Raw genomic sequence first — 23,744 nt, 5'->3', positions numbered from 1 at the left:
TGTAGTGAAGGTGATCCCCTGCGCTACACGCTACATTACGGTACCCTCTGTATGCACCGTTTCCCCCCCCCCCGTGAAACGCACGCCGCACTCAGAGCTGCATCCAATCAGAGCTGCAGCAGTAAGCGCGTCATCCTGTTCTTCCCCAGTGATTTGCTTATTGAATAAAGGTACATTTTTTTGTCCACATTTGCCTGTTTATTAAAATTGCTGTGAATGTTCATTAAAATAAGCCCTCCCCTGAAAATAAGCCCTCTGGTGTTTTTCTGTCCAAAAAATTTAACAAGACAGTGTCTTATTATCGGGGAAACACGATACATCATTTTAAAGTAAATGATATGCGTAAAGAGTAAAGCTACATACTCTACATAGGTATAAAATACATTTCTGGTTCTCCAGGCACAGCAGAAACACAGGCTGGAAAAATTTCTCAGGCCCATCAGAATGAACATGTCACAAAGACTACTGACAAGAATTTTGGGAAAAGCATTAAAGATTTTCCAGCTGCTCTTCAGGTAAATTGAAATTTTGTGTTAATTTATCTTCTCTATTAAAAGAACTTTGCAAATACTCAAGAATAACACAGGCTCCTCTCTTGTTCAGTTCTGGTCCAAGCAGTGTCCATTTGCAGTGGCTGTCACACACATGCACATACAGACATGCAGACACACACAACATACATACAAAGACACCGATACACAAAGGTATATGCACTTATGTACATGAGTCTATAACCAATGTGTGTATGTGTCTCTGTAAAGAGATATAGATAAAATGGCAGACAAGTTACCAATGTTCATCATTGGAAGTTTTAATACAGGAAGTTTCCCATGTTGATTCTACTAGTCTGTAGCAAAAAACCACCACCTTCCTAACTTGCACCACCTTCCTAATGAAGTTATTGTGATTAAATAGCTTTCTAAACTATATAGTTATTATTAATTCCTGTACTTCATCATGATTTTTGAAGAATCAAAGTTGCTAACAAAAGGAAATAAAATATATCTAATTTTAAATAAGCTGCAGCATTTTTAGCAATGATGGCATTATCAGAAAAAATTAGGGTTAGCTGTATAGGATGAGTCTGGACTGACATCCAGAATATTGCACTGAAATTCATGAATTATTAAACTAGAGAAAGATTCCCCAGTGTATTGGATAGCAGATTTGTAATGGAAAATTTATGTAAAAACATAGACTGGAACCTATTGCAGGAGTGCAGGAAATTCCACATCAGTGAGGTTATGAATCCATCAAGGTGTGGAAATATTAGGAAGACAATGTAGGTTTTGAAATAGAGTAACCAGAAGGTCACATTTGTGTGTTAAAAAGACAATTTTTCCAAATGCTTGAAATATATTGGAGAAGAGAATCAGTCAACAAACATTTATTAAATGCTTATGTACCTGGCAGAGTACTAAGTACTTGAAAAGCAAAACTATAGTCTTTGCTCTTAAAGATATTACATTCTAATGGAGAGGAGAAAACATGAGAACAGCTATGTACATGAAAGGTATATGTCATGTAAATGCAAAGTAATTCTAGAAGGAAGGCACTAACATTTGAGGGAGAAGCGACCAAGAAAGCATTCTTTCATAAGGTGGGATTTGAGGTGAGTCTTAAAGGAAGTCAAGAGGCATAGATGAGGAGGGAGAATATTCCAATCACAATTGATAGCTGTTTTAAATACACCAACCTGAGAAATGAAATGAGAGGAATAGCATAAACTACAGTGTTGTCGCATCATAGAGTTTGGGGTGGGAGAATATGGGGAAGCTAGGAATGGTCTAGGTTGTGTAAGGATTTAAAGGTTAAAAAGAATTTTCTATTTGATCCTTGATAATAATATGACACTAAAGCTGAGTTGACCATGCAACTATGGTTGTGAATCTAGGTGACTGGGGGGACAGTATGCTTGGCAGAAATAGGGAAGTTCTAAAGAGGAGAACCTTTTAAGGACAAAGGTAATGAGTTCTGTTTTGGGCATATTGAGTTTCTGATATCTGTGGCTCAACCAGTTTGAAATATCCAATAGGAGCTTGGTGATATGAAGGTGGAGGTTAGGAGAGATGTAAAGGCTGAATAAATAGATTTGAGAATCATTGGCAGAGAGATGATAATTTTACCCATGGGAAATGAGGGAACCATTCAGTAAGACAATATAGAGGGAGAAGAGAAGGGCTAAGGAGAGGTACTTGTGGGACATAAGTAATTAATGGGCTTAACCTGGAGGAACATCCAATAAATGACAGAGGAAGGGGTAAAGCATTTCCATAGTGCCTGCTATGTGCCAGGCACTGGACCAAGTGCTTTTACAAATATTGATTTCATTTGATCCTCACATTCACCCTGTGAGGTAGGTCTTGTTATTATTTCCATTTTACAGTTGAGGAAACTGAGGCAAATAGAGGTTAAGTGACTTGCCCAGGGTCACACAGCTAATAAGTGTATGAGGCCAGATTGGAACTCGAGTCCTCCTGACTCCAGGCTCAGTGTTGTACCCAGTGTGTCACCTAGAAGGAGAACTAGGAGAGCAGGGTCATGAAAACCTAGAGATAAAAGAGTATCCAGCAGGAAAAAGTGATCAACAGTATCAAATGTTGCAGAGAGATCAAGAAGAATGAGAAAAAGAAATCTGGCAAATACAATTGGTAACTTTGGAAATAGTAGTTTCAGTTGAATGCTGAAGTTGGAAACCAGACTGTAGAGTGTTTAAGAGAGGAAGTCGAGGTACTGATGTTGCATGGCTTTCTCCTGGAGTTTAGCCACAAAAAGGATGAGAGATATGGGAAGGTAATTTGTGGGGAAAGTAGAATTGAGTTGTTTTGTTTTAGCTTTAGTTCTGTTTTTTAAGAATAGCGGTGACGTGGGGGTCTTTGTAGACAAAAGGGACAGAACCATTAGGTAGGGAGGCCTTGAAGAGAAGAGAGAGAATGGAGCTAATAGGGTAATCTCCTACAGTTGCTGGGATGGAATGACATCAAGAGTTCCATGTAGAGGGAGGGAGTTTCACTTTGGTAAGGAAAAGGGCCACCTCTTCATATGAGACAGGGTGAAAGAGAAAATCAAGAGAGAAGACATCTAAGTGAGGTGAGAAGGGAGGAGGAGGCTCTTGAAAAATGGCCTTAATTTTTTTTTGGGGGGGGTGAAGTATGAGAAAAAATCCTCATTTCATCCTACCATCCCCACTATTTATCTTCACATATTTCTCCTTCCTTTTGTATCTGAATTCCTTGAGAAAACTGTGTACAATTGGATTCTTCACTTCTTCTCCTCTCATTGGCTTCTAAATCTTGTTTATATAACCTGCAACAGTTCTATGGAGGCTGCAGGTGAGTATGAAAGTATAAACTAGAATGCAAATCCTGGCAGAGTAAAAAGAGAACTGAGCACTTAGGAAGACCTGAGTTCAAATCCAGCCTCAGACGGTTAATAGCTGGGTAACCCCGGATAAGCCACTTAACCTTTGTTTACCTCAGTTTCCTCAACTGTAAATGGAGATTATAACAGTGCCCTTACATGTTTGTTGTGAGGATTAAATGAGACACTATTTGTAAGTCCTTACTGCAGTGCCTGCCAAATATTAAATACTTAATAAACACTTGTTCTTTTTCCTTCTTTCTTTGCTTTTGGGGAACCTTATATTTCCCTTTGTATTATTCTCACTCAATACATTGAGGCCACAGTCACTATGGTAGTGGAGAAGATGAGACTTTTCAAGAAAGACATATGCCATTTGTATATGAGTGCATAAAAAAATTGGTATTTGGCTGTACTGTATTTGTGTTTAAAGCAAAGGAATTAATTTTAGCTTTTATACATTTGTTAGAATATACTTATTTAGAACTGCCACTTCACAATGCTACTTTTTAAAGTTTTCTGTTTATTGTAGCACAGTCTTTTATGATGTTCTAATTTTTACTTTTTTTCTTTAGATTTTATTCAGAAATCCTGTATTTATGTGTTTAGCTCTATCTACTGCTACAGAAGCTTTAATTACTACTGGTTTTGCTACATTTTTGCCTAAATTTATAGAAAATCAGTTTGGATTGTCATCCAGCTTTGCAGCTACACTTGGAGGTAATGTTTCTTCCTTTTTCTTTATTTACTTTTCCAAATAGTATCATTTAACTGATTTTTTTTCTAGTTATATATGTAGTAGAACTTTAGATACCTTAGTCTTGACAACTTATAGGTTATACACATTAAAGTCAAGGAGACAGAGCATAAACAAAAGTATCTGTTCATTAAAAAACAAATTATTAAGGACGGCAATACATCATTTTTTTTTGAGGGAGGAAGGCAAGGCAATTGGGATTAAGTAACTTGCCCACGGTCACACAGTAAGTGTGTCAAGTGTTTGAGACTGGATTTGAATTCAGGTCCTTCTGACTCCAGGACCAGTGCTCTATTCACTGCACTGCCTACCTGCCCCATAATTTTCTAGTATAAAAAATTAATTATTCATCTTCATTTTATCTAAGCTTTCATAGCATAAACAACAGCAATATAAACGGTTACATAGCCTATGTACTAGTGAAATCCTATTCTTTGTTGAATGCTTTGACTTGTTAGGACACATTTTCATAATTGTTTTGATATTTCCCAATTATTAGCATGAATTCTTTGGTATGTTAATATTTTTTCTAACTCTTGATGTCATATTTCTCTGCAGGGGTTGTTTTAATTCCAGGAGCAGCACTGGGGCAAATTTTGGGTGGTGTCATTGTGTCCAAATTCAAAATGGCTTGCAAAAACATTATGAAGTTTTCTCTGTTGATGTCAGTACTATCCCTTGTATTGAGTTTCATATTTATTTTTGCTAAATGTGGAAATGAGCCATTTGCTGGTGTCTCTGAAGCATATAATGGGTAACTATCTTTTAATTATTTTTTTATTGTTCATTACCCAAATCTAAAATTGTACCTATTCATATAGGCATACACTTTAGACATTAAATAAAAAAAAATGGTTAGGAATTCATAATTTTAAATCAGTGAAATATTTTCTCCTCCCAAAGATGTAGGTATATCAGTCCATTTATATAGACATCCTCCACTTTAAAAAGGATTATTCTGAGAGAAAATTTTGGTTTAATTCAACCTGTTCTATATCAAATTGCATTTCTCCCATAGTGTCCTTTTAGAAAGTTGGAGGTGTTTTTTTATTTGGTACTTTAAGACTCTGTAATTTTAACATGGTGGATCCTCTCTCTGCCACAGGAGATCACATTTCCTTTAAGTGTAAGATCTTTTAAAATTTGTATAACAAAATTTTATAACCTGATGGCTAACTTGAGTCTACTCTGTCTTACTTAGATGGGAATTTCTACCACAAAGACAAATCTTTGCAGCTTAGTCATAAATGGGCAAACTCATGATTAGTCTGCATAGCTTTTGAAAACCCAGAGCCCAGGGTAATAATCTCCATGACATGCATAAGCTGTTCGAGTATGGATTTTGCCCACTCCTCCAATTGGAGGAGGTTGAACAAATTGTCATGGCAAGAATCCTCCGTTAGTTACACTGAACACTGTCAAGGAGAGAAATTAAGATAAAACAAGTCCCATGATACATTGACCATTGATTCCCTCCTAACAGTTCATTTTTAAGGGGTAGTTGAAAATACTCTGTGAAAATATTGTTGGGATGCTATGGTTTAAAAAAAATAGCTTTATCCCAGTCCTCTCCCTCCCCATACATACTGTGGCGGAATAAGTCAAGTAATCTTCTTCTAATCTTCCTTATCTCTGACTACTCCTTTCCTCCATTTTTCACAGTTGTCTAGCCTTGTCAATCCTACCTATGTGACATCTCTCAAACTTTTTTCCTTCTCTTCACTCGTATGTCCATTACCGTAGTTTAGCTTTCCTCACCTTACATTATTGCTATAACTTCCTAAATAGTCTCCCTGACACTAAGCTTCCCAACTGATATTCTTAAAGATAGGCCTGATTATGTCATTCTCTACTCAATCATCCAGAGTGGTTCCAAATTGTCTCTATGATAAAATATTAACTCATATTTGGCTTTCAAAGTCACAACTTGACTCAAGCCTGTCTTTACAGGCTGATTGCCCATTAATCTGCCTGTATTCCATATTCCAGCCAAATTATGCCACTTTATGGACTCTGTATATAACATTCCATCTTCCATCTCCATGCTTAGAATGTATTCCTACTCTCCTCTGCCTCCTAGAATTCCTATCTTGCAGTGGAATTGTCTATTTTATCATTTTTATATTCTCTATTACTTGGCTCATTAAAAACTATATTATCACCATGGCTGTAAAAGGTACTTCCCCATCCTTTACTAATTTTTTAAAATGATATGATCTTTTATATTCATATTCTGTTGTCATCCCTTTTTTTTTGCTTATTTGGTATGTGCTCTAAGATTTGATCTTTATGTAGTTTTTGCCAAACTGCTTGCTAGTATTCGCAGCAGCTCTTGTCAAAGAGAGGATCCTTCCCCAGTCAATTAGGTTCTCACTTCTGTTTTTCCAAATGCATTTTGTGGTTGGAGCCATAACTGACACGTAGGCTAGTTTTTACTAAAGGGGTGTTATAATCGTCCCTAAGACCTAAGTGGATTAGTAGACAGTGTCTTGGACCAGTGACATAAGCTTTCTTTAAGGCCAATTACAAAAGCCCAGATGGATCTGTGATCTTTTAAATTTGATGTGATCTTCCCCAGCAAAGCAGGTCTCAACCTATCAATGATCATCTTGTATATCTCTTTTCTACATGTTCTGATTAGTTCATCAAAGAAGGTTCACTCAGTATGCTAGAGGGCTTCCTCACAGATCCATTTGAGTAACAAAAATCATAGTTATTGTTTTTATAGTGTATGATAAACCATGGTTTACTAATAAACTAGATTTCAAATTCTTTGAAACTAAGGATCATTTCTCATTTTAACTTAACAAACATTCATTTGGGAGTATACTGTGTGGTAGGTGTATTGTAGGCATTTGGAAAATAAAAATATTTGTTAATTAACTTGATTGAAGGAATATTAGCTACTAATATATATCCTAATACATTCCCTTTCTAGTGTGATCTCTTTCTGTGCAGTAGGCAGGTGTGTTAGTACTATAACGGTTCATGGATAGATAGAATTTGGCTTTTTGCTGCCTAATGTGCAGCTGATCTCTTAGATCTCCCCCAGTGATAAATCTAAGCTGCTTCATTAGATTTTAAGCTCCTTGAGAGCCGGAGCTTGCTTTTTTGCCTCTTTGTATCCCCATCACTTAGTATAATGCTTAGTACATAGTAGGCACTTAATAAATGTTAATTGGTTGATATCTTCAACCTTCATTGTTCAACTTCTCATCATATCATTCTGAATATCTCATATGGGTTAGTGAGCCTAGCTAATGAATTTTGTGGAAAGGTTTAATTTTTCTTACCGGTAGCTGGTGTGAATGGATATCCACAACCTTTAGAAAAATCTGTATGTTATTTAGTTTTGCCCATTACCAAACACTTTTATGTAAATTATCTCATTCTTTTTTTTTTTTCTAAAGCAATCAGGGTTAAGTAACTTGCTCAAGGTTACATGGCCAGGTGTTTCTGGGTGGGTGCTAAGTGTCTGAGCCCGGGATTCAATCTCCAGGTCTTCTCGACACTGGAGCTGGTGCTCTTACTCGCTGTGCTACCTGGCCGCCCCAAATTATCTCATTCTTAAAATAATCTTGTAAGGTAGTTTTTGCAAGCAATAAATATCTCCATAGAATTTAAGTGACTTGCCCAAGGGATGAAACTGTCCAATGAATTTAGATTTTTGACTTCACGGTCAGTATTATTTCTGAAACCAATATGGTAGATTATATTAATTGAATGCAATTATGTTGTAGTTTTAGTTTTCTAATTCCCTCCTATTCCCACTTTTTTTCTTCATCATTCTTCTTAACAAAGATTATTTCTAAGCACTTCTGTATACATAATGAATTATATAAACTCAAATTATTGGCTTCTTGATTTCAAGAATGAACTACCCAATGAAAAAAGAAAATACATTGATCAAGTAAATTAAAACCAATTTAAACATAGATAGCTTTTTGTCCACTTCTCCCAGGAACACATAAGTCATTTTATAGCAAAGATTTGTCTTTATCTCTCCTATGCCTAACAATGCATTGCACATAGAAGATACTTGATCAATGTGTTGTTGTTTTATTAATAGACACATCTAATGCCTAGGTACGGACGAGTTATGTGATCTAAGGTTTTTCATTATATGTACAAAATATCATTAACTGAGTGGAAGAATAAATACTTGGATCGCTTGAATAAGATTCATGCCAGTTCATCCATTATTTAGCCTGAAGTCCTGTAGGCCTGATTGTTAAGTAATAAACCCCTTGTTATAAAGAAAGATTAATTTTTAACTGTTCATTAGTTGTTATAAATAGATTCTTGGTTATATTAATTTGTTTCTTACAGGACAGGAGAGCTGGGCAATTTGACAGCCCCTTGCAATGTTAATTGCAACTGCTTGGGTTCATTTTACTATCCTGTTTGTGGAAGAGATGGTGTCCAGTATTTTTCTCCCTGCATTGCTGGCTGCAAAAATTCAGCACCCAATAGCCAGCCGAAGGTAACTTTATAACTTTATCTACAGTAAGAGATATTTAGGTAAAGGACATAATATTTTAGCCATGTTAAACTTTTAAAAAAAATTCCTGAATCTACAAATACCTTTTCCACTTCTTTGTTTGTCCACATTCTTTTCATCTTGGCCCCAGCTCATATCTTGCTTTTTGAAAAGCTTTCCCTGATCATTTCAGCCTAAAGTGAAGATGATACTGTGTTTATTCCATCAAGTCCTAGGACATTTTAGAGCCTTCTTGAAGAGATCCATTATTTATTGTAATATTTTATTATGGGCATAAAAATCATCAGCAAACATAAATGTTTCAGATACAATAAGAACAAAAATTTAAGCTTCTAAAGTAATTATTCTCTAATGAAACATTTGCTCATTCTATTTCATTAGCTTCTCTTCTTTTGGTCTAAATTTGTTATTTAAATATTTTACAGGTACCAAATTTTTCATATGCTATTGCCTAATGTCCTAAACTAGATTTGATCTTTTTGTTTTTGAGAATAGGTACTGTTTCTTGCATTCAAACTGTCTTTGAATACCCAACAATGTCAAACTTAAGTGCTTTTTCTTTTCTTTTTTTTTTTTTTTTAAAGCAATTGGGGTTAAGTAACTTGCTCAAGGTTACACGGCCAGTTATTTTGTGTGGGTGCCAAGTATCTGAGGCAGGAACCAATCCCAGGTTTCCCAATGCCGGGGCCGGCACTCTTACTCACTGTGTCACCTGGCCACCCCAAACTTAGTGCTTTTTCAGTTTCATTGTATCATGCCATATTTTTTTTTTTGTGGATTTACATAATTGATTTGAGGCTTTAAAACTGACTTTACCTTTTATTTTAAATTTCATCAAAATTCTTTCCTTAATATTGTCAATTGAGCAATTTAGAACAAAATTTAAGTACTTTTTATTCTTTAGTAATTTGGAACTTGCACTATATTGCAAGACTCTTGAATGTATTAAAAAATCCCAATTACTGGATTGAAAAGTTTAAGTGAGATGTTTTTTGTGAAAAAGTATTTTCATACTTGTTTGAAAGTTCCAATTCATCAGGGAATTTAAAGAAATGAAATAATGTTAATTTTGAATAAAGTTTTGGGATTCATTCATTGGATCTGTATAGTTCTTGGGGAAAAAAACAGGCTATAGGAAAGGAAGATAGATAATAGTTAAGTTTTTACAATGGCAGCAGAAAAAAATAATTAGACATAATAGTGAAACAAGTTCTATTTATATCCATAATGTAATCTTGTTAAAATAGTGAGTATAGTTTGAAATAAATAACATAAATATTGTATTTTGCTTTAAAGATATGGTTAGTAAACATTATCAGGTCCATGGCATATGGCCTCAATGAAAACCTGTGTATAGGGAGTGATACTAAAGCTATGATCAGAAAAAGAGGTGATTTGCCATGTAGTAAGAGGGAAGAAGGCTTGAGTTCTGCCCTGGTACCTTAGGAATGTTAAATGTCCTGAAAGAAGACCTCCAAAACAGTGAGTTGATCTTCCATGGAGAATATATGGAAAGATATAGGCATAATTTGCACTGGCCAAGATGACAAAAAAAAAGTTGATCTTTCATTATACCTAGCATCATAGTGCTTAAAAGCTATTGATTGAATGCAATTGAATTGACTTTGTTCCATTGGAAAAATTTCATACATGAATGAGATAATAGATCTAATCACATATAGAAGCATGTAAATATGGGTTATTTTTGGATCACTTTAACTAAAAATCATAGATTTTTGAACCTGGAAGAAACCTTTGAGATCATCTAGGCTAGATTTCTCATTTAATATAAAAGAAAATATAGTAAAAAGGTTACCCAAGATCACACAGCTTGTTACCGTGTTTCCCCAATAATAAGACACTGTCTTATTAATTTTTTTTGGACAGAAAAACACCAGAGGGCTTATTTTCAGGGGAGGGCTTATTTTAATGAACATCGACAGCAATTTTAATAAACAGGTAAATGTGAACAAAAAAATGTACCTTTATTCAATAAGCAAATCACTGGGGAAGAACAGGATGACGCACTCACTGCTGCAGCTCTGATTGGATGCAGCTCTGAGCGCAGTGTGCATTTCACCTGGGGGGGGAGGGAGACGGTGCATACAGAGGGGTACCGTAATGTAGTGTGTAGCGCAGGGGATCACCTTCACTACAGTAGCAATCTCAATAGGGCTTATTTTTGGGGGAGGGCTTATTTTAGAGGAATCTTACACAGTAAGGGGAGGGCTTATTTTTGGGATAGGTCTTATTATCGGAGAAACACGGTAGTTGTAGCAGCAGGAAAAGAATGCATATCCCCCATTTCCTAGTACAGTTCTCTTCCCACTATGTAACTTCAAAAATTGTAAGGAAATTTCTTGCTGTAGAAAATATAAATAAAAGAGAATGGACCTGGACCATTGTAATAGTAGGCTTAACTAATTATAATCTTTGTGTAAGGTAGATTGAATTTTTTTTTGTCTTTTGGAGGGCAATTGGGGTTAAGTAACTTGCCCAAGGTTACATGGTTAGTTTTTTTTTGTGTGGGTGTTAAGTATCTGAGGCTGGAACTGAACTCGGGTCCTCCTGACTCCAGGGCCAGCGCTTTACTCACTGTGCCACCTAGCTGCTCCTAGATTGAATTTTTTAAAAGTGTGTTCATGGAGTTATTAGTCTTGACATACTCTTTTAGAAATGTGATAAAATGTTACTCCTTATTATAGGTCAGACCCAGTCTTGTCCTGTCTAATTCATGCTAGAAATTAAAATTCAATAAGGCACCCACCCACACCCACACACACACACACACACACACAAATTGGCCATGTAACCTTAAGCAAGGTACTTAACCCCAATTGCTTAAAAAAAAAATTCAATAAGGCATTCAGGAATCATAAAATCTAATTAAGAAAAATTTAACTTGATAGATAAAGGAATCAATTTAAAAGGATAGTAAATCAAAATAAAGCACTATACCCATCCTCCAAAATCACAATGCACTCAACAATAAGTCAGCGAGATTTGGAAGTGTTTCCTCAGAGGACAGCAAGAGCTTAGTTCCCACCTAACTGGCTCTTTTTTTTTTTTTTTACCGTCAATTTCTCTGTCTCAAAGAACCAGCTTAGCACTAACCACTAGGGCTATCATCTTTCCATTCTACAATTCAATTTGTGAATCAGTGAGTGGGTCTGTCAAGGAAGGGAAGGTGAGGGAATGGGAGCAAAGTTGGAGACTTTAGCACTAGACCCAGCAATGGCACTCTACTGCCAGTAAGAGTGTGGTAGAGTTGGCTGCCCATACTCATTTTTAGCCCTCTGCACCTCATACAACCCTGACAGAGCCAGTAAAAGCAACAGTAAGATGTCTGTGGAAGTGGACTTGCAAATAAAATTCTTATATATCCCATCCCTTGGGTGGTAAGGATCCAGATTTTTATTTTTTTATTTTTTTTGCTTTTTGGAGGGGGGGAAGGTAGGGCAATTGGGGCCAAGTGACTTGCCTGAGGTCACACGGCTAGTTGTGTGTGTGTATGTGTGTGTGTGTGTTAAGTACCTGAGTCTGGATTTGAACTCAGGTCCTCCTGACTGACTCTAGGGCCGGTGCTCTATTCACTGTGCCACCCAGCTGCCCCGACAATTTCATACACACACACACACACACACACACACACACACACACATACATATACATACATGCAGTATACACATTGGATACCACTGTTCATTCACTGTTCCTTGGTTCACTAGGTAAACCTCCTTCTCTTCTCTTCTCCCCCCTGCTTTGACCTCAAATCCCTTCAGGAGGGTTGTACCAAACCATATGAGTATTGAATGATAAATGTAGATCAATAAATTAAAAAAAAAAAAGAAACCGAGTGGATTTATGGAAGGAAATGTATAAGATGAACAGGCTAAATTGTCCTAGATATGTTTTGATAAACACCAATGTGGGAAGAAATTCTGCCCTGATTAGATCATAGGGTCTGTTGAAGTATTGAGGAAGCATAAGAAGCATATATAATAATAATATAAACTTATTTGTGAAATACATTTTACAAAAGCACATTCCAAAAAACAACTCTAAATTTAACTTAAAATCTAAGATCACCCAAAGGACAATTGAGGGGTATGAGTAGAGTTGCTTTTACATGTTACAAATGAGTTCCCCAGGAGAAGTGTAAAGGTCACGTTCAGAGAAATATGAGCAGAATTTAAAAATAAGTCTCAGTGAGAACAAAGGAAATTCAATCTGCACATTCCATTTTTATCCCTGCAGTATCAAGAGATCTAGATGATGGATCCCAGTATCTTTGGTGGACTCCCTTATGGAATATTTACAGGAAGACATAAAAGATTTGCACAGGATAGGCAGGAATAGATTTATGATCCGTACCTATGGAGAGTGTACACATACTATATTTCTTTTTTTTTTTTAAGCAATCGGGGTTAAGCAACTTGCTCAAGGTTACACGGCCAGGTGTTTCTGGGTGGGTAATAAGTGTCTGAGGCCGGATTCGATCCCCAGGTCATCCCGACGCTGGAGCCGGGGCTCTTACTTGCTGTGCTACCTGGCCGCCCATACATCCTGTATTTCTTAAACTAAAGTTATAGGTGGCAAAAATAAGTGATGGCATGAATCAGTTACATGAAGTACAAAGAACAGTGAGAGGGTGAAAACAGAGATATAATGCACAAATTACAGAAATTTAGTGAGATAATAAAAAACTACAGGTTACACCGTAAGTGGTATTGATATATAACTATCGTCTTATTTTGGGAAGATATGCTGTTACTCTTTATAAGAAAGGTTGAATTTGGTAAAATTCCTCAAAAAATAAGGGAATCTTGAAAGAATAAGAGCTTTAACCTCTTATTTGAAGGGAAGAAAGCTGAACAATTAAAAAATTGAATTACTGCAGCAATATGTAGATTTTAAACCCCAAGTGATTTCATCAAAATACCTGGCAATATTTTAAGCAGTACTTAACCTGCAGTTAGCTGTATAAGATTTGAACTTTAGTATGAAATTGAAATGAAACAAAAGCATCTTCAAGAATGACAGCTTCAGTGACAGAGAGAGGATCAAAGGTTGCAATTTGGAGAGTGAGAGATTCATTAGCACCACACTGTTAAAACTAAACATGAGAAGATACAGTTTCAGTAACAGGTGAAAACACCCTAAGGGGACACTGAAAGATATTTACTCTATGAGATGACCCTTAATTCTTTTTGTCAACATTTGAATAAAAGTTCAGACATGGAATATCATAGAACAAAATTACATCATTGATGAATCCAACTTGATTAAGGACAAGCTGCCCTAGGTAGACAGAAATAATCCAGAGAGGTATGATGTTTCTTAAAGAAACTACTTATAAAAGTTTCTGATATGTGGGCAGAAAGAATTTCAAAACCTTGTAGCTTCAACTAAAAAGTCAACAGATCAAAAATTATGGGCAAAATTTACAAAAGCAGTTGCCAAATTGGATTAAATTTTATATTAATTGATGAATATGTGTAAAGTTATTTTGACTAGGCATCGAATATATGGATGTACAAATTATTTGAGATGAGAGGGACTGGAGAGGTTCTATAGGCCAGGCCATTCCAGCTAGGAGTGCCTCCCCTCTACAATAATACCCCACAAGTTATTATTTATGTAGCCTTCTCTTCAAAATCTCTATTTGATGGAGAACCCATTACACCCACAGGGAAACCCAGTCTACTTTTGAACAACTTTAATTGTTAGAATTTTTTTGTTTACATAGCACCCAGATCTGCCTCTGAAAATTCTATTTACTCCTTGTATTAGTTTGGTGGGGGATGGGGAAAGTGGAAATTTAATGCTCTTTTATATGACAGCTCTTCAAATAACCATAGTTGTCATCTCCTCACTTTCCTTCCCTTTATTTAGGCTATTCAGAGAAAGATGAAAAATAATAATCAACAAATTTCATTTATGCAGACCTTTTAAGTTTGTGAACTGCTTGCTATACACATGTAGGAGGAGGGAGTTGAGCGATCCAAATCCCATCACTCCACTTAAAGTAATAGATATCTTTATCTGGTAAGACCACACATTAGTTAAATCTCAATCAGATATAGATTCTCGCCAAGTATGGACAAAACTTGCCCATCTGCATTAAATCAAGGCATTTCAACTAAATGGGATAGGAAGTCTCTTTGGATTGAAGAAGTACTTTGACACTTTCTGCATGGTTCCTGGGGAGGCATAAAGGAAACCTAGCCAAGTTCCTAAGTCAAAATATGGGGAAGGAGAAGAGCCTTGGTTTTGGCCTTAGTGATCCCCTTTCCCCTCTACTTCGGCTGCTTCACAAGGACCATGTGAACTTCAAGGCGTCCAGAGAATTTTGGACTTCTTGCCATGCTGTAGTAATATTTCCAGAATTTTTGATGGCAACATCTGCATTAGGACTCAGGGACAGGCTGGAAAAAATGAGTATAGGCTGAGATAAACCTCTACAAAAAGCCTTGCAAAGAAAACCACATCATACCCACGAGGAGCATCTTGGGAACTCCAACCAAAGAACATACAGGAGTTTTGAGTTACCTGCTTTGTGACATGTTCCCTATGTTTGAGTCCATTTTCCCCTGGGTTCTGAATGTTCTTGTGAGGGAATGTTGTCACAGACTTTTTGTGTGCTAACACTATAGTAAATACCTTTTTTTTTTTTTAAACCTGATTATGTCTGAAGCACACCTGTGGAACGTTATTAAGATACTGCAAACCCACTAAGGCTACCCCTGTAACCTTGATGGGAGATATTTATAGCTTTGCTCTGGGTTTTCAGCCTGCCAGTGTGAGTAGGTATTGGAGAGTAGCTTTTAGACTATGTGTTGCATACACATTTTTTGATGTGTGATAGGCACTGTAGGGATTATTATGTATTTCACAGATGCAGTAACTTAGTGAAGATTAGAGATATTTAGTGACATGCCTATGATAAATGTCAGAAAGCTAGTAAATGTCAGAAAGTCAGGATCTGAGCCCAAGTCTTACTAATTCCAAGTCTAGTATGATGACACTCTGCCTCTTATTATAACAGCCCCTTCCCTCAAAGAGCTTAAATTTAGGGTTTGGGGGTGATAGATGGCATGTGCACAGGTAAGTATAATTAGGAAATCTCATTGGGGCAAAGGACAGATCAATCTAATGTTGCAGGACAATTTGAGGAGGAAGAGAACACTTTTAGGAAAGGAAGGGAACAATTTTAGCAAAATTTTTAGGAAATTGCAGTCCAAGTAGGGAAGGTTTTATGGCTCTGGCCACCTTTATGACAGACTTCCTTAATTCCCCCTTCACCTGTGGTCTGGTATTCATAGCTCCTACTATGGGACCTGGGCTCCTGTGATTGTTGTCCCTATTGTGACCCAGACCTACTGCACCACTTTCTAGCCATCCTTTCATTTCAGGCTACTGTGCACATGTACCCTTCCTGCCACCCCTTTCCATCCCCATATCTAGGAATAGTAATTAAAATGAACACTAGTTTGTGTAGAAAAGACATGTTAGTCAAATTTCCTATAACTCTACTCCACATCTCTGGGACTTCAAAACACCCCCTTGGTAGGCAATGCTATCATATTTGTGTTGTCTTACTAAGAGGCAAGTTCGTTGACAGTAGAGATGATCTTTATTTTGTATTTCTTTTCCTAGTGCTTAACACAGTGCCTGACCCATAAATGGTACTTTAAAGAAAATTTTTTTTTTTATTAAAATTCATTCCTTGAGGAGGTGGCACCTAAGATGAGTCTTGAAGAGAATTTTAAGAGTCAGGAGAGAAATGTATACTAGATGATACTTCACTGAAATACACAAGTAAAAACTCAAGCACCTGAAATTGCTGATAATTTATTCTAATTTTGATATTGGATTTCCCTACCTTGCCCAGGCTGGAAGGGCAGTTGCTACTCACAGGCTTGATCTCATTGTTCCTTGGCAATTGGCTTTGAACAGTTCTGTTTCTGTTGTGGGGCCATTTGCCGCTCCTTAGGGTGGCCTCCTGGAAACTTACAATGTTCATATCAGACAGCTCCAGTTCAAGTGATCTGCCAACTTCAGCCTCCTTCACAGCAGGGATAGGCATATACTACTGCCATGCCTCAATTATAACCTTTTACAACACAGAGAGAATTTTTGTTCTTAAATCTCCTCATCAGGAGAAACAATTTTTTTTAAAGAAAAAAAAAGTAAAGGGGGGGCTATAGACCAAAGAAAGAACAGCCTATTTCGATATAGGGGGAAAAATCCAAAAGATACTTGAGTTCCTCATTTTATGGAGAAAGCTAGTTATTTGTGGACAGAGATAATTTCATGTTTTATTTATACTAAAGTACATGTCCCAAGAGCCAACAATCAACCAGCCTATCCAATAAATTGAAGGGATGGCTAGAAGGCTCAGTGAATAGAGCACTGGCCCTGGAGTCAGGAGGACCTGAGTTCAAATCCGGCTTCAGACACTTAACACTTGTACTAGCCATGTGACCTTGGGCGAGTCACTTAACCCCAATTGTCCTGCCTTCCTCCTTCAAAAAAAGCAAAAAAAAACCCAATAAATTAAAGAAACTGCTCTTTTAAACATCATGATATGGTTTGTCTAGAATTAGTGATTTATCTGGAGTATATTATTTCAGTGTTAACACCAGATGACAGTCATTGCTATACTTTTGCTAATTGGAGATGATGTGGCAAATGACAATTTTTAAAAAGTCTTTGAAGATACATGTAAGAGTGGAGAAGAGAGGTCACCAACCTTGAGCCCTACTACCTCTATCCCTTATTGGTGAAGGTTTTTGTAAAGCAGTAGAAATTTTTTATTTTCATTTATCTTGTGATCCTTTTTGGAAATTATCTTGAAGTTTAAAATGGTTAAGCGTATCATGATCAGAGTTTATTTACCCTAATACGAAAGATTTAATGCTGCCCTGCAAAGAATGTTCAAGACATGTGCTGATAATTATCCAGGTGTTTGGAATGATGAATTATCTTATCTGCTTTTCACAGGTACTACAGAGTTGTCACTATTTGAAATCATGAATAGGAGGATGGTTAATGGTCCATTATGTTTAATTGCAGAGTCCTAGGAAGAGAGATGATCATAGTTCCAAACCTTAGTATGAAACAACATATAAATCTGTAGAAAAACTGAATGAAGTGTGTATTATAGTACAATAGCATATAGCCAAAGCCTGAGAGACTCATAAATAACAATGAAGTCTTTTACATTTGAAATAGGCGTTAATGGAATAGAATTTCTGCTTCCCTAGAGAGATAAATATAAGCCTTCTGTGTGGTCTGTCTATCTATCCATTAATCTTTCTATCTACAATGATACAATTTTATTTAGGGACAAGTTAAATGAAATCCTTGGTGACTTCATTATCTTTTTTTTTTATAGAGCATATAGCTATGTTTAATGTTTTATTTTTATCAATAAAATGTAAAAACAAATTTTAACATTTCTTCTTTAAAATTTTGAGTTTTAAATTCTCTCCCTTTTTTCCCATCTCATTATATGGCAAACAATTTAATATAGATTGTACATATGTGGTCATATAAAACATTTCCATATTAGTTATGTTATGAAAGAAAACACAGACCAAAAAAACCCCCGCAAACAAAGAAGAATAAAGAAAGTTTAAAAGATTATGCTTTGATTTGCATTCAGATTGTATCACTTCTTTCTCTGAAGATAGGTAGCATTTTCCATCATAAAGTCCTTCAGAATTATTTTGGATCATTGTATTGATGAGAACAGCTAAGTCATTCATACTTGATCATTGTACACTATTGCTATTACTGTTTACAATGTTCTCCTGGTTCTGTTCATTTCACTTTGTATCAGTTCATGTAGTCTTTCCAGGTTTTTCTTAGAACATCCTGCTTGTCATTTCTTATAATCATATTCTATCACAATCATATACCACAACTCGCTCAGCCATTCCCTAATTGATGGGCATCCCCTCAATTTCCAATTCTTTGCCACTACAGAAACCTGCTATAAACATTTTTGTACATATAGCCCCTTCTCCCCCCCCCCCCCTTTTTAAAAAATATCTTAGACCTAGTAGTGGCATTGCTGGGTCAAAGGGAACTCATGGTTTTATAGCCATTTGGGTAATTCCAATTGCTGTCCAGAATGGTTGGATCAATCCACAACTCCACCAAAAATGTAGTAGTGTCTCAGTTTCCCCACATTCCCCCCAACTTTTGTCCTTTTTTTTTTTTTTAAAAGCAATTGGGGTTAAGTAACTTGCTCAAGGTTACATGGCCAGTTATTTCTGGGTGTGGTATCTGAGCCTGGATTTAGTCCCAGGTCATCCCAACACTGGGGCCCGGTGCTCTTACTCACTGAGCCACCTGGCTGCCCCTAAGCAATTGGGGTTAAGTAACTTGCTCAAGGTTACATGGCCAGGTGTTTCTGGGTGGATGCTAAGTGTCTGAGCCCAGATTCGATCCCCAGCTTATCCCGACACTGGGGCCGGTGCTCTTACCCTCTGTGCTACCTGGCCGCCCCCGTCCTTTTCTTTTTCTGTCATGTTAGTCAATCTGATAGGTGTGAGGCGGTACCTCAGAGTTGTTTTAATTTGAATTTCTCTTCTCAATAGTGATTTAGAACATTTTTTTTTCATTTGCCTATAGATAGCTTTGATTTTTTTTATCTGAAAACTACTCATTCATATCTTTTCACCATTTATCAATTAGGAAATGACTTATATTCTTATAAATTTGACTCAGTTCTTTACATATATGAGAAATAAGGTCTTAGAGAAACTTATTATAAATGTTTTTATACTTATGATTACTGTGTATTTCCCTCCATCCTATTTTTATCCCATTTATCTATCTCTCTCATTTTATCATGTCCATCCTCAAGAGTGTTTTGCTTCTGACTTCTAGCTCCCCCAATTGGTCCTCTCTTATATCAGCCACTTTCTCTTCTCTTATCCTCTTCCCCCTCCTGAAGGGTAAGATGGATTTCTAAACCTCACTGAGTGTGTTAGTTATTCCCTCTTTGAGCCAATTTTGATAAGAGTAAGCTTCAAGCATTTCTCCCATACCCCATTTTGCCCATCTTTCCCTCCACTGTAAAAGCACTCTTATACCTCTTTTATATGAGATAATTTATCCCATTCTACCTTTTCTTCCCTCTTATCCCAGTGCATTCCTCTTTCGCATTCTTTAATCATATTTTTGGAAGTTATAATCCTATCATAATTAACTCACAGCCCTACCCTGTGTCTGTGTATACTCCTAACTCACCTAATAATAATAAAATTTTTAGGAGTTGTAAATATCATCTTCCCATGTCAGAATGTAAACATTTTAACCTTCTTGAATCCCTTATGATTTCTCTTTCCTGTTTGCCTTTTTATGTTTATCTTGAGTCTTGTATTTGAAAGTCAGATCTGTCTCTGATTTTTTCTTCAGGAATGCTTGAAAGTCCTATATTTCATTAAATTCCCATTCCCCCCCCCCCCCCCCCCCCCCCCCGAAGTATAATACTCAGTTTTGCTGGATAGGTGATCCTTGGTTGTCATCCTAGCTCCTTTGCCCCCTGGAATATCAGCCTTCTGATCCTTTAATGAAGAAGTTTCTAAATATTGTGTAATCTTGACTGTGGCTCCATGATATTCAAATTATTTCTTTGTCGTTTCTTGTAATGTTTTCTTCTTGACCTGGAAGTTCTGGAATTTTGACCATAATATTCCTGGGACTTTTCCTTTTGGGACTCTTTTAGGAGGTGATCAGTAGATTTTTTTTCAATGTCTATTTTGCCCTCTGGTTCTAGCATATCAAAGTAGTTTTCCTTGATAGTTTCTTGAAAGATGATGTCTAAGTTCTTTTTTGATCATGGCCTTTAGGTAGTCCAATAATTCTTAGATTATCTCTCCTGGATCTATTTTTCAGATCAGTTGTTTTTCCCAATGAGATACTTCACATTTTCTTCTAGTTTTTCATTCTTTTGATTTTGTTTAGTTGTTTATTGATGCCTCATGGAGTTTTTGTTTTCTACTCGCCCAATTCTAATTTTTAATGAATTATTTTCTTCAATAAGCTTTTGTACCTCCATTTGTCCATTTCTGCTTTTTTTTTGGTGTTCTTTTCTTTAGTAAATTTTGGTACTGCTTTTTCCATTTGGCCTAGTCTTTTTTTAAAGGTTTATTTTCTTAATTGTTTTTTTTTTTGTGTGCCTCTTTTGCCAAGCTATTGACTCTTTTTTCATGATTTTTTTGCATTACTCTCATTTCTTTTTCCATTTTTTCTTCTGCCTCTCTTCTTTTCTAAAACCCTTTTAGAGCTCTTCTCTTTCAGGAATTCTTTTTGAGCCTGAAACCAATTATCATTCTCCTTTGAGGCTTTGGATGTAGCAGTTTTGACTTTGTTGTCTTCTTCTGAGTTTATGTTTTGATCTTTCATGTCAGCATAGTAGCTTTCTATGATCAGGTTATTATTTTTGTTGTGGTTGCTGTTTGCTTATTTTCCCAGCCTATTTCTTCACTTTTAACTTTTTGTTAAAACTGGGCTTTGCTCTCAGGGTGGAGGCGGCAAGCCTCAGGACTTTTTGTATCGTGTGTGTGTGTGTGTGTGTGTGTGTGTGTGTGTGTGTGTGTGTGTGTGTGTGTTTTCCCTGAGCTAGTTCTGGGGCATTTGTAAGTGAATTGTGGCATATAACCATCCAAAGTTGTATGCTTTAAAGAGAAATCTGTTTATTACTCTTCTGGCCTATGTTCTGATCTGTGAGCAACCACAAACATCCTTTTTTGCCCTGAAACTGTGACCAGGGCCCCTACTTCCCTGTAGCCACAAGCTCTGTTTTGGTGGTACTCCTCCTTGCCCTGGGACTATGACTCAGGTTTGCATATGGTCAATTCAACAGGGTCATTTACCCTGTTCCAGACAGGTTGTCTGATCTCCTTACCAGAGCTCTGGATGCCCATGTTGCCAATTCAGTTGCCTTTAAGGGTAACTGCTGATATCTTGCTAGGTTGTTGCATGCACTGAATTGTACCCTAGTCTCACTGGGTGTGTTTTCTAGTCAATCTTCTTATTTGTCTTGGGCTGGAAAATTGTTTTGTTCTGTCCTTTTGTGGGTTCTGTCCTTTTGTGGATTCTGTCAAATTCAAATTATTTGGAAGGGAATTTGGGAGAGCTCAGGTGAGTTGCCTTTTCTCTGCCATCTTGGCTCTGCCCTGAGACTTTATTATCTTGAAAAAGACCTGAAAGGATACAGATACTTTAAAATGTTAGCAGGAGAAGATTTGTTTTGAATAACATTATAATACCATAATTGTCATAGCTCAGCTTCCACAGTAGAGACCTTAGTAGATTTTACTTCTTCTACATTCTACTACCTCTTGGTAGTAACGTCTTAAACTTCTTCCAAGATATTTTAATCACTTAAATGACCTTAGGGTCATTACCAGATACCCCTCTCCTAGTGGGTGTGAGAAGTCAGTTTTAGAGAAGGAATTTAGTGTAGGTAAAACAAAAGCAAAACCATAAAGATAAAACCCAGAGATAAGAAATGATATAATGGTTTCCTGGAGGAATATGGAGAAAAATGAAGATCAGAAACCTCAGACTTCACCTTACCCTTTTGAAAGGATGAAGATCTGGATCTTAATAATCTGGTCCATGTTATATGTGATGTATTAGCTGTTCACAGCATGTGATGAACAGAGCAGCATAAGGAACATCAAGCCTACAGTAATAATAATGCCTCTTCTGGCATAGTCTCCAATCCTCATCACGGATCTGAATCATCTCTTGAAGGTCATTATCCTCTTGTAAACGGCCTATCTTGAAGCCTGAGCCAACATGGAAATTAATTTAGTACCACTCAAGGAAGTGTTCCCCTGCCCACAAGGCAGTAACTTCCCTTCCCTAAGAGTCCAGGGAGTTTATACCAAATCTAGTGGAGAGGAAATGAAATCTTTAGCACTTTAAAGGCCTTTGCTGAAGGACAGTTCCCTTTTTCCTTGAGGATTGGTTAAATACAGAAAATGTCACCTTCAGTGGGCCTGTCTGTACTTTTCTCTCTGTCTGATGCCTTCCTGTGCCATAAATGAGGGCTATTGTGAGTGCTTTGCTGTCTTTAAATCAAAGTGTTATTGATCCTGGTTTGTTTAACTTCTCTATTGATATGGTAAGGAATGGCCATATGGGATGACTTTGGTGATCCCAAAGGGTTCTGGCCAAACTGGTCAGAGCATAGGTTTTTCTTCCTATCCTCTCTGTACAGAAATAACTTCTGCTTTCCAATCAGTTCTATTAGATCTTTTGACCTCAACTAGGCTACAGCTAAGGATGTCCATCTTAGGATTGCTATTTGCTTACCTATGTTCAAAGAGAGAGAGAAAAAAAGAAGAGGTGGCCAGAGACTCCTCTAGTCCAGTGCATATTCTGTAGTGTCCATATATAAATAATTGGTATTTCTGGTGGTGTCAGGGAGTGCACCTTGAAAGGCACCCACCTGCCCAATCTTCCGGAGGTCCTCATCTACCTCTCACTGTGAAGTGTGAGAGAGAAAGAGAGAGAGAGAGAGAGAGAGAGAGAGAGAGAGAGAGAGAGAGAGAGAGAGAGAGAGAGAGAGAGAGAGAATAGATGGAAACAAACTGAGAGTTATATGCCATATGTTTCAGAGTGAGAAAAGAAAATTTTTCCTTTTAAGTTGGGGTTCATAAATCTCTCTTTTTTTTAAAGTCATACACTCACTCTTTTGGCACTTTGAACCTATGGACCATTTTCCTGAATAATGTTTTTAAAGTTATAAAATAAGTAACATTATAAAAGAAACTGATTATATTGAATTACACTTATTAAAATATTTTTAAAAATCAAGTTTGAGGGGTGGTTAGGGGCTGCAGTGAATAGAGTACTGACCCTGGAGTCAGGAGGACCTGAGTTCAAATCCGGCCTCAGACACTTAGCACTTATTAACTGTGACCTTGGGCAAGTCACTTAACCCGAATTGCCCCACCTTCCCCCCTCCAAAAAAAAGCAAAAAAAGAAAATCAAGTTTGTAGACCTAGCTTAATGAACCCTTGTTTTAAACTGCACATCCCTACTGTAGTCCAATGGGGTAAATGGGTAGAGGGGACCAAGCAACTGCCTAGTGTT

General features: G+C 36.8%; 1 protein-coding gene across 1 annotated transcript in view; it reads left to right on the top strand.

Annotated features, from left to right (window-relative positions):
* The window catches only part of LOC138158870 (solute carrier organic anion transporter family member 4C1-like), a 122,636-nt gene that overhangs the window by 72,500 nt on the left and 26,392 nt on the right, over nucleotides 1-23,744 (top strand). The window contains exons 6-9 of the mRNA XM_069085172.1: nucleotides 400-515; nucleotides 3,936-4,080; nucleotides 4,676-4,871; nucleotides 8,447-8,600. Coding sequence (XP_068941273.1) covers nucleotides 400-515; nucleotides 3,936-4,080; nucleotides 4,676-4,871; nucleotides 8,447-8,600 — 611 coding nt within the window. The remainder of the gene's footprint in view (nucleotides 1-399; nucleotides 516-3,935; nucleotides 4,081-4,675; nucleotides 4,872-8,446; nucleotides 8,601-23,744) is intronic.

Source organism: Petaurus breviceps, unplaced genomic scaffold (genome assembly GCF_028583685.1).
Source record: "Petaurus breviceps papuanus isolate PSGF00001 unplaced genomic scaffold, PetGlider_PUasm1.0 175, whole genome shotgun sequence".
NCBI classification, from domain to species: domain Eukaryota; kingdom Metazoa; phylum Chordata; class Mammalia; order Diprotodontia; family Petauridae; genus Petaurus; species Petaurus breviceps.
This window is presented reverse-complemented; position numbering and strand designations above follow the sequence as displayed.